This window comes from Megalops cyprinoides, chromosome 6, assembly GCF_013368585.1.
Source record: "Megalops cyprinoides isolate fMegCyp1 chromosome 6, fMegCyp1.pri, whole genome shotgun sequence".
Classification (NCBI taxonomy): Eukaryota; Metazoa; Chordata; class Actinopteri; order Elopiformes; family Megalopidae; genus Megalops; species Megalops cyprinoides.
Window position 1 is genome coordinate 27,608,118 of NC_050588.1, and position 12,436 is coordinate 27,620,553.

General features: G+C 39.3%; 1 protein-coding gene across 10 annotated transcripts in view; it reads right to left on the reverse strand.

The window, feature by feature from the left end:
• The window catches only part of atp2b2 (ATPase plasma membrane Ca2+ transporting 2), a 139,256-nt gene that overhangs the window by 40,880 nt on the left and 85,940 nt on the right, over nt 1-12,436 (reverse strand). For all 10 annotated transcript variants that reach the window (XM_036531103.1, XM_036531101.1, XM_036531099.1 and 7 more), the window contains 2 exons: nt 5,683-5,880; nt 450-707 (listed from right to left, as the gene is read on the reverse strand). In XM_036531103.1, the coding sequence (XP_036386996.1) occupies nt 450-707; nt 5,683-5,880 (456 nt within the window). The remainder of the gene's footprint in view (nt 1-449; nt 708-5,682; nt 5,881-12,436) is intronic.

A 12,436-nucleotide genomic window follows, 5' to 3' on the forward strand; every position in this document is an offset into this window, starting at 1 on the left:
GTCATCATCCACTGTATTGAAAGCAAGATGTTTGTTCACTTGGTTCACCTGAGATAAACCTGAACCTGTCCAGACATGCTGCCCTAGTACTTCTCTGGCCCTCAGGGACTGTGAGAGGCGGCATCTACTGCAGAATGCTCCAGTTTTTCCTGGTAATGGTGGCAGGGGTGGGAATGTGTACCCCCCCAGGCAGTTGGGACACTAGCTTCTGCATTAAGGAGATGTTCTAGTACAAATTCAGTGCCTGCAGTGAGCACTGTCTCCAGATAAATCTTTGCCCCTTCAAAACTGAGAAATTAGGACATTTTCATAGGGGTGTTCTCACTTGGAGTCCAAGGTAAAGAAAATTACCCTGAGATTTAACATAGGATTTAAAACCTGATTTCAGAAATAAGCCAGTCAGCTATTGAGAGAGATATGGAATTCTGAAGGGAAAAAAATGAACCTACCGTATTTGACTTGTGCAATGTCACCGACCACAATGTCCGCTACAGGAAGCTGTATGACCTGGCCACCGCGGACGACTTGGAATTTCTGCTCCTGCTCAATGCGGCTTTGTAAACCCCTGAACTGCTTCTCTTTGCTCCAGTCATTAAAGGCAGTGACAAGTACAACACAGACCACAGAAAGCAAAATGGCAGCTCCCTCGATCCAGCCAGCCTCGGACTCGCCCTCATCCTCCACCCCAGCTGAAGCAGTCCCGCACGCTGTGGAAACAGAGGGTATACAGGCTGTGTCACACAGTCACACGGGTGCACACATATCTCTTATGTACTGACTCCATGCATCCTTCTTACTGTGGGTGGAAAGGGTCAACCCCCCCCAGCATACCATACACATTCCTTACACTGACTGTAATTGTCCTCTATTCCCTTTCATGACAGTACATCATTAGAAAGAGCTGATTTTCAGGATAAATTGAAACGTTGGAGAGCATAAACCAGATGATTCAGATTAAGCAATGCAACAAGTGCCCCCATCGATCCTGTTGCATGCTGCGACAAGCTTTGGCAAGGTGTACATTTTCTACAACAGTCGCCTCAGGGCTTGCACTGTGTTACACAAGCCCCAGGATTTTCTTTTTCTTTCATGCTGAGACAAAATTAATTCATTTCACTTTTGCCAACACAGAAAAAACACAGCCCTATTTGGGATGACAGATGATAATATTGAACATTATGTAACATTATGCAAATGTAATAAGCAATATACTACAAAAGAAAATGTGATTCCAAGTGTTTGCAAGTCAGTTTGAATGGATTCCAGTGTTAAAAAGTCATAACTACAGTTTCCCTAAATTAATCTAAAAGGAAGAACCATTGCTACTTCTAGAATATTCTCCCGCCACCCAGAGCAATTCTCATAAGTCTCTGTATCAGGTTGCTTTGGACAATACAGTCAGACAACAAGTATCACACTAATAAAATCCCATTTCAGGAATCAGGAATAAACCTTAAAGTGAATATTATGTTGTTGGATGAAATGAATGAATTAATAATACACTCCATTAAGGGTACACTCTAGCAAGGTAAAGTTACTACAAATCTATTTTTATTTGCATCACAGATTACAAAACACCAAATCCCATTCTATTTGTAATATTTCTTTTCTGGAATATAAAATCATATAATGATACAAACATTATAAGAAATATAAAAAGAAAGACTCATTTTATCTTAGTTAATTTCACCACAAAATGGTTTTATAAAATATATTTCTTCATCTCTCTCTGTGCATGAGTATGCCAATCTCAAGCCAATCTTTTTATTTCTATATTTAAAAGTCCCTGACATTGCACTTGACCTAGATTGTTCCCTTTTATCACGGAGAGGGAAAGGAACCTTCTGATAGTTTTTTAATGATTTTCTGTGGCACTTCAGCCATCTTAATTCTGCAGTCACCTTCAATGACATCACTGGCTTGTTAGTAATGAAAAATGATGAGACACATGCTGATCCATCAAGCCTGGGCGCTGTCTCTGACTAAGAGGCTGCCTGCTCTTTAACAACTAGGCACAGTTAAAACAAAATGTTCTTTCATACTCTGAATTTACCTGCAAGACTTCTCCAGCAGAGATAGATATTCAAATAGGCCGTGATAAAATGTGGTGTGTCAAGGTCGAAGCAATGCTCCAGCTGGATTTGGCTTTCCTCCACAGTGCTGCCCAGAGTTTCTAATACAGGTTGGAAGTGTAGAAAAAAGAGGAATGCCTTCTATACAGCTTGAAGGCCTATTTAAATCTCCCATTAAACTACATCCTGTAGTGTATTTAAGACTTGAAAGCAGTGGCTGACTGCTGATCGACTCTCATCTACGTGGGACTAAATTAACTTTTATTATAGACTGGAGATCATTCAGTCAATTTATCTGCAATGCATTGTTCCCAATACATTGAGCCAAAATGGCTCCCAGTGGAGAGATTTAGCTGCTTTACAAAGCAATGACACTATGGGAAACCTGCCTGAAACAAGTCCTAATACAGGGTAAGGCACTCATTTCCCAAGCTCTACAGAGTGAGTCAACACCTTAAGTAAAACACATGTCTCACTGATAAACAAACCAACTAAATGTCTTGCTACTGTCTTGCTAATTAGAGAGAAAATAGCAATCACTGTGAACAGTGTTTTTGAAGGCCTTTGAAGCTGTAGTGATGTCATGGTTCATTTGATCATCTGCCAGTGAAAACTGACATTCTTTCCAAACTTGTGACTTCCCTTTTGACTCAAGTGTGTGATTTTAAGCACACCTCAGCTGCTTCTTCATCATTACGTGACTCATAAACTCGAAGCAAAGGTGTGATATTTTTCACTTCATTTGCAGTAACAGATTTCGACACCTTAAGACCTTAATAATCCAACATATCATAAAGACAGTAAAAACACAGTTGATTTGGTTTTCATGCCTCAGTAAGAAAACAAATGCACATGAGATAATTACTGGCCTAAAAACAATCCTGCTACAACTACCATGCTGCTGCTACTACTGCTACTTATGATGCTGCTTACACTACTGCTAATCTCATAACTATCATACAACAAATATGGACACTAGTGACATTGTTTCAAATCATGATTTCATTCATTTTATATTTTAAAGAGGCCATTTGTACATTTCACAACATTTTTGAGTGTGTAATGACCTGCTGATTGCTTGTTGCTGTCCATGGTCCTGAAGTGCTGACAGTAAGCAGAGGCAGATAACTGTTCATGACATTTATACCCGTATACCAGAACACAGCAGTCCCCTAACATGGTGGCTCATTCTCACGAAATGCACCCTGTCACGTGGAAGCTGGCATTTTCGCAATAAAGCATAATTAGCCTCTGCAAGGACACTCCATAATTGAAGTAAGTTACAGAATATATTAACTTCTAAATATCATTTTGCCACTTTGAATTGAAAAAAAAAAACACACATAGAGAGAAAGAACTTTTTCCACTGTCATTGCTGCTGTGGTTATTTTGTCTCTTTTTTGTCCTGCTCTGTTTGTTCTATAAACAATTAGATTGTATTAATATTTGTGCAGCAGCCTTTTTATATGCAAATCAGAATATGTTCAATGTTTTTTTTTTATCATTACTATTATTATTCCACAAAGGATTTTGACCTTTAAACAAATCTTTAAACAATGCACTTACTGGTTGCCTGGTATTCTTTTTCATGCTAAAAGAAAAGTAAAATTATTCTCCAAATATAATATTGATCTTGCAATGCCTCCTTATCTTTGCATGGAGAGCCAGAGGGAGAAAATCTGTAATGGCATAATTCAATCTGAACACCAGCAATGACTGGGAGCGGACACGCACTGCCATCAATCTTCCTTAAGAAACACGGACAGTGTCATTCTCTGTGAAAACCCGGGGGTGGAGGGCTGTCAGCAAACAGCCACAGCTCCCACACATCACACAGATTCAGAATCACTCCTCTCTCGCTCCTGCACAGACCCAAAACTCAGCACCATTTATTTCACTTCAAGCATATAACATGGTTTTTATTTATTCCTTTCATTATTTGCCACGCTGAAAGAGTGTAACTGAATGTATGCTTCGGGAACTGAGAAATTGTACTCGTCTTATGCCCCATGTCCCCATGTTCTTACCTGTACCTGGTTTAGTAAGTGTATTGCAGGCTATGACAACTACTTTAGCAAAAGCCTATGTCATTTCATTATTACAGCCATGAATATGTCGGCTGACATTACATTTTTGTTACCTATCATGTTCCAGCATCTCAACTCTTTTGAGATGTTAACTAGTTAGTTAATTTCCCTCAACTTATATCCATGTGATGGAACTCCTACTAGGGAACCGAGATTAATTTGATTTCTTTAATCTATTTAAATAACTGCAAGAGAGGTGGTATGAGAGCCTAGCATGCCAGGATTGTTTACACCTAAATGATGATGAAAATTATTATAAAGCAGAGGTTTTGTGCCTGTTAAAAATTCAGCTTTAATTTCAGTGTAGCTTGATAAAACCACAGCTCAAACAGCTCCCCTCAGTTTATTTAGGCTGTGATAGTAGCATAAACTCAACTTTATAATGGCAGTGTAGATTACAAACAAGATCAAATCTATTTCAAAGAACAACTCTCATAAATGCATCAACTTTCATAAAAAAATGAAGTAGACAAAAGTTCCATACATGCCCAAATTAAAGATCATTTCTAGTTTGCAGTGCAAGTGAATTTCAGGCCGTTACGTTGATTGATAATACTTACTCAGCATTTCGAGCACGCTTGCTTAATGGCTGTGTCTTCATTGCACATTTTACAGCAGAGCGCTTTGATGTATGGCCTTCACCTAAAGGTTATTTCTCTAATGACATCTCTTTTGCGCACTTCATTAACCCAGCCCTCAGAAGCTACTCTTTCAGTAGATTCCCTGATTCCCTTTGTTTGAGAGAACTTGAAATGCAGAGTCATGCTTGCTAACAAGACCTCGCGAGGTCATGCTTAGCCTTCTTTAAATACAGAGAAAGACATAGCAATTACAGTTGGATAAACAAGGTACAATAAACTGCACTGTCAACAAACTTAACGTAAATAAGTGATAACTGAACCCCCGAGACACTTTCAAAACATGTCTACATTAAGTTGTTACTCTAAAGACAGTAGAATGGCACTGCCTTTGCCTCAGGGCAAATCAACTCAATCGGCAACAATTTATGAGCGTTAATTTAAAATCAGCTGAACAACCATCACTTCTGGTTGTATGGACAGGATAATTGATCTGCACTCTGTTCATATCATCCCTATAATGAGCAGTCATTGCTTTGGTCTTCAGAGACTGATCCCACTCCATTTGCCTTTTAAAGTCCATACCATGACATCATTCTGTCTCTTTTAAAATCCATATGCACCTCTTAAATGAGGTGCTTAATCTATTTTAGCAATGCCTTGCGCAGAAAGAACATAAATAAAATGAAAATCTATGTTATATATTTAAAGCGTACACTGTTCTATTGATGCTACTGTGATGGGAAATGGACAGTTAATAAAAAAAAAATATATATCTTATAAAGCAATTCCTAATTGTCAGTAATATGGGAATCATTAAACTTTTCTCCATGTGAAATCTATCTTTGTATGGATACTGGGTACGTTCTTCTGGGGATAAAGCCTGCCAAATAAGGTTGTTTTTTTTAATAATGAAAGATGAGTATGAAAGGTTGAGGTACTCACATTCACTCCCCTCCCCTGGAGGCTGGTAAAAGGAGAGCCCCAGGGAGATCATTGCTGCGATTTCTAAGATAATAAGGGTTACATCTTGCAGTGCTTCCCACACTAACTGTAAGAATGTTTTTGGCTTCTTTGGAGGTATAAGATTCCGCCCGTAGATTTCTCTTCTCTTGTCTAGGTCGGTTGCAACTCCAGGCAAACCTAGGAAAAAGAAGAAAAAAGATTATTTCACACAGGGGAGAAAAGAAAATGATGACTTCTGTAATTAGCTGATTATGCATTTCAATTGCCCTTGATACATATTCTTATATCATTATATTATGTATCATCCAATACACATGCATATGAAACTGTTGAACCACATTATGGTATCATTAGCATTGAAGGATAAAGGAAATATATATTATGAACCACCAAGATTATCTTAGTTGGATACCAGAGACTTTTCAATTCAAGGATTATTTTGTAAAAGTATGAAAAATATATTGGGTTGTAAGCACATTACTCAGTGTGGCAGATACACGTAAATTATTTTTACATTTAAAGTACAACCTTGATATCACTGGCACTGAGCTTTTTGCCTATGAACTGCATCCTGTTAGATATTAAAATGTATTCCATCAGCAGACATTGTCACACATTTAGAGACAGTGCTGCCAAAACAATTAAAAAATAAAATGTCTTTTTTCGGATATACATTTTTTTTCGTCAAAAATAAACATTTACTGTAAGAGCTGTTATCATGCATTCAGTTTGTAAGCAATGATTAATGCAGCTGTCTCTCAGCAACACCAAGCCTTTCATATCAAATGCCCACGGATAAAAAAATGAACAAGCTCTTTCCAAGACTGGGCCCTCGTGTCCCCCCCACAGGCTCCAATTACACTGCTGACTCATCAGCCAGGCTGTTCTCTTCACTTACATAAGGCAGTTTATAAGCGAGGGCCATGACCTCCGCCCTCCCCTCCTCTGCAGATACCATGTGCCATGCAAATTATCCTGACATTACTAAACTTCCAGCAAGCTCCAGGCATACATAGCAGTGTGTACAGAGGCAAAAAAAAAAAAATTATAACGTTTAACTGCGATGTATCAAATCCTCTGCTAATGTGTCATGCTTTAGCAGTGTGTGTTTCCTAAAAATACTGATTCAAAAGAATCACTTAGCTAAATATATTTCAACTGACATTCATAGGTCAAAACCTTAAATTATAAAGAAATATCTATACTACGTTTACAATGAATAAAGTCATGTTATGTTTATAAGAAGCATGGAAATAATATGCAACTGTCTGCAGAGTGATATAGGCCACATTCCACAGCTGTTAAAGCTTAAAGTAGGAAATAATTTAGAACAGAGGTCAATTGAAAAATTAAATCAATTTTACATCGTATATGTTTCATCCATTACGGTGCAGTAATGGCAATATGGCACAAGAGTGAAAACTCAGTCACAGTCACTCATCATCCTAAAATTAAAATAACAAACCTTGATGCATTTTACCCTGGAATGAACTTTGATCATGCTCTGACTAGGGGGATTACCGAGGGGATTATTTTTAAGACACATCACTACAGATATCACCATCATAACAGCATCTGCTGCCTTTGTGCTCTCTGTGCTCCACAGATCTGCACATCACAGGCCGTCTAGTTTTGCAACACAAGAAAAACTTTTTTTGAGCTTCAAAATCTGATTCAGCCTAAGACATTCCAGAAAAAGGAGTCCAAAAAATGCCCACCGGTCATCTTAAATCATGCAGTACATTAATGAAATGAAAGTGCAATGGATTTTACTCTATCAAGCCTTTCCACTTTTAACACACTACCACTTGGTACAACACATCAGGAATGTATCCCTTGGAGGAAAAGAACATATACCAGATGGTGAAATTATGTTTTCCTTTGTACAATGTTGTTTGTTTGATAGAAATAGCATTGTGTGGCTTTCCACTAAGTGTAGCAATGAAGAAGCATAATACCCAGAGCTATTGTAAATCTCAGCCTTTTGAGAAAACTGTGAGACTAAGAACTGGCAAGCTCCTCTGAAGCCATTAGTACCGGTGCCAAGAAGACGAATGAACCATGAACAAAATAACAATGCAGCAAAAAAAATATATACTTTCCGTGAAAAACATGAGAATTTTCATTCATGAATCTCTTGCCACACATTAAAGGAGACGTATTATGTGCCTTGGGATTCACTTAATGTCATGTGTCTCTGAAAATAATCTCAAGTCAAGTTATAAAACCTCCTTTCAGGCAGCAATTCAGCCATTCTAATGTGTAAAATTCTGAAATCTAAATTGCATCAGCTGATACCTAGAGAATGATGAGATTTCAGATTTATAGGCAAAAGTGTTATGCCCCACAGTGAAATCTATTTCAAGACCCTCCCTTGGGAAGGGGCGGTAGGTTCAAAGTCACTGTTGATTGTTTTGTCTGACTAACCTTTCCCATGATGCCTTGCTCTCTCTCTCAGCAGAGACAAATGGGATGCAGCCACTGTGTGTGATCTCTTAGCTCTGGCACGGGGAGCTCAGGGGTCAGGGGAGGTCATGCAAAATTGAGGAGGTGAACCTGCACAGCAAACCTGACAGTGATTAACCTCAGCTCTTACCACAAGGCACCTTCTGCCATTACATCTGCAATGTATGAAAAATCCACACAGGCACAGTATGTTTAGAGGGAGAAAACGGTACGCAAGAACAGTACAGGCACTGTCCATAGGCTGCAGATACTTGACGTGACTTACGTATTTGGAAATGACTTAATGTATTTTCACCATATAACGAAGGCTGCCTCAGAGGTCATTACCCAGTTTCTGCAGCTGTTCAATGAGTGACTGGCAGGAAGAAAAAGAATCATTTAAGAATATGGGAAATTTGCTGTTTACAAAAAAATGTTATTTAGACAAACACTATAAGATGAATAAGAAGGTAAGGAATACCCACTTTTTTATTTTTATTTTTACTCAACCACAGTAGAGCAGCCTATGGTGAACACAACATTCCTCTGGTCAGAGGAAAATGAGTCACCTTCTGTGAAAAACTACCCCGATCTGCAGCAGCGGGATTGTGTGGTGACTGAGTTCAAACGCTACCTGAGGCTTCAGGCTTTATCGCTCTGGACTGTCACAATACTGTCAGTTCGGCGCAGATGCTGGACAGACTCAGAGTGCTTGTGCGGAACTTTAACTGCCGAAACCATTTTTACATGAAAACTGGGACAGGGTGAGGCTTTTATACTCCCACTCCCTGCAGACCTGAGGTCAGGGGAGCTGATCTACCTCCTGTGATATCAGATGGGTGAATTACGATCTGTTGTTCTGGAGTCAGAGGTGGTATCCTCTGACTACTGGGTAATCCTCTCACCGGAAAAGTGGGCCTGCATCCATCCACCACCTCTGCGCTGTGCAGGGTAGATCATGCCCAGGCAACCTTCCGGCAATAGCTCATCTAAACAGAGCTGACTACGGTATATTCTAAGAGGATTTGGTCACACCGAAAGCCCCCTCCCACACCCCACAATGCGGAAAAAGTCAAAAAAAATAGTTATGAAAACTAGTATGAAAAAGTTATGAACTAAAAATAAATCCATTCTCAGTGAAATAGCTGCATTGAGTGTACAACTGAGATTACATCACGTCTGCTTATATATAAACATGCATATAATAATAAATAAATGCAAAATGGTATGATGCACATTACCACTCCCATCAGAATCAGATCCCACACACTGCTGGAGAGAGTACCGGATCCAGGGGCATTACTGGGAGTGATAAACTCTCGCCAACAGTTGGGTGAATGAGATTTGGCATGGTACACTTTTTTCCCGGGTCCCTGATAAGTAGGATTGGAGGTGTCTGCTATTCCAGCCGCTCTACTGATCCAGCTGCGTTTCACTGACTCGGGAGCTCTGAGGACCCAGGTCTGGCCTGGGAAAGCAGGCAGCTGTCTCAGATTTGGGGCTGTCTGTGTTTGCGCTGCCATTCACTCCTGTCGGGAATTAGCAGGAGGCTGTACATGCACTGTGGCTGAGCCCGTGACTGGGTTTGTGATTAGAGTGTCTGTTGCAGGCTTGATTCTAAGGCATGGAACTGATATTGTACCCTTGATGGCAGTACTCCACATGAATAACTTTGGTAAACATGCAGCCATTATTGTATTATATGCAAACTGTTAAATCACTCTGGATGGAATTGTCAGCCAATAATAATAATAATAATAATAATAACAATAATAATAATAATAATAATAATAATAACACCAATAATAATAATAATAATAATATGTGGGTGCAACATATAAAAGAAGGAAAGGGAGGATGGCTTCATCCTGTCTATGAACTCTTGTTAAGTTAAACATCATTACATGTGTGTGCAGCTTTAACTGACATGTCATAGATCTTACTCAATCACTCCTCTCTAATTTTCCAAGGCAAGTGACTGAGTTGACATGTTACAGAGGCTTGGACAAAGACAGCTACTTAACTCAGCAGAGATCAGTCTCAAGGTTGAGAGACACATATAGTACAGCAGCACAATACTAACATTGACTGTAACCTCAGTTCTGCCTAAATACAGTACATGTTTTCCTTACTTTTAAGAGAGTGTTACATTTTTTCATTCTGAAACATATTTAGTGTATTTCAATACAGTGTCAGAAACAACCAAATTTGCCAAAGTTTCTTATTCAAATAGGCTTCCTATTCAACTAGGGTTTTAATAAAATATATAGCTATTCCTTTAGCATTGAGAAGCACAAAAGTGCTTTTTCATCATTTGTTCTTCGTGCTACCGTGACAACAAAGGCTGTGTATAATTCAGTATGACAGCCGAGCAATCATTCTTGAATATTATTAAAGCAAACACTGTGCCGTACCAGCTGCGAGAGCTGAAATTCTTTCTGCCTCCATTTGAACCCGTTACGGTGAGGCCATTGCTGCCCCCTCACTCTGCGAAAGGGAAGGGAAGAGTGCTGAGCACAGACCATGGCCACCCAGGTTCTGAGCACAACAGACGGCTAAAAGCAGACTCATTAAACATTCCTTTTAATTGTAGCTGCGCAAGGACGACTCTCATTGATCTCTCTTGAATAATGTGTGAGGCCCGGCAAGTATGTCTACCTGGTCGTAGCACAGGGGAGCAATCCCCTCTCATTATCGGTGGAACCCCTCCCACGTCCTCCAGTGTTTCAGATTCACCTAGATAATCAGGCAGCACCAGAGTGGTGCAGATTCATGAGGTATGACAGGACCTTAGCGTGCCTTTTCCATCACCGATTCAAGCACAGCGGCATGTTCTGCGTCTTCTTTGTAATGCCGCCACACATAAAAGGATTTCAAAAGGCAGTAGAAAAATGCATTGTGTCATCGTTTTCTGCAAGCTATTCACAAGGCAGTCCTTTGAAAATTTCCATTTTGCTCTTTTTATCATCCGTTCTGTTTATACTGTAGATATTTGAGTATGCATGCCAGGTTTTACAGTAATCAGACTGATTAGAACAGCAGGTGTAAGGCAATAGTCATTTAGACTATTAAGACACTGAAGTGGGCAACATGAAACTAATATTTTATTAGCCCACAGTTCTATTTAACCTGGTACAGTTGGAAGCAGTTTTTTAGCAGAATGCTTGTGTGGGTATTTGAAGAGGTTCTCATATTTTGAGAGATCAATTAAACATTGAACTTAACATTTTGCACAGATAAAAAAGGTACGTGGCACTTTTAACATGCCCTGCAATGACACTCATACTGTATGTGCTTATATCATGTTTTTTGTTAGATATGTTTTTTATCTGTGTCATATACATGAGATGTGATGGTGTATTTATCTACATGAGTGATGTTTGTATCTGTGTAGGATCTTTACATATTGAGTATGTTTGCCACAGCATTTTTTTAGAGATGCTTCCCAAATAATACCATAAAGGCAAAGATAAAGGGCATGAAATATTACGAATCTTCCCGTGCTTACATGGAGGAAGTACCCATTCAATCTCTTACGCATTTTCATAGTAATGAATCAAATTGAGTAATAATTATTTAATCCTATACACAACACGGTGGGTGTGGGGGCAATGCACAATTCATGTTTAATCTTACATGACTCAGCTTGCTTTCAGATGTGAAGCAACCATGAACCGATAACTCCTCGCATTCTCCTCTTGTCATGAGGACATCACCCTTCTTTCAAAATGTATTCATAATTCAAAATCGATACCTCTTTGATGCCGTCATTGATTTGCACACAAGAAATCACAAGCAATCAAAGTTTTAAAAAGTTGAAAACAATGTCCACTTTCTTTTTTTCCGAATAGATTTTGAAATGTGCCACGCTTCTTTCCACTATAGGGATATGCATGAGAGTAGTTTACAGCTGACATCTGACTCACTACAGCCCCCTTCAATTTGGTTGTAAGGATCAGAAACCCATGAGGTTACGAAAATTAAGTGTTTGAAAAGCAGAGCATTGGGAGACTAGGTGACATGTTTTCAGCAGCTTGTGTGGGTCAACAAGAAGTCTGCTTTGATGAAGAAGGTTCCCCTGTTCTGTAGAAACAGAGTGAGTGAGAGAGACAGAGACAGACAGAGAGAGCGGGGAAATGTAATACTGCAGTCTGCTCCCAAGATCAAATGGAAGATGGAGAAAGCACTCGGTCGACCTCATTACTAACTAGAAGAGTGGGATCTGAAGACCCAAGGGGCTCAAGCTACAACAGAATACTCTCATTAATTTGGGTGTAAAACCAGGACA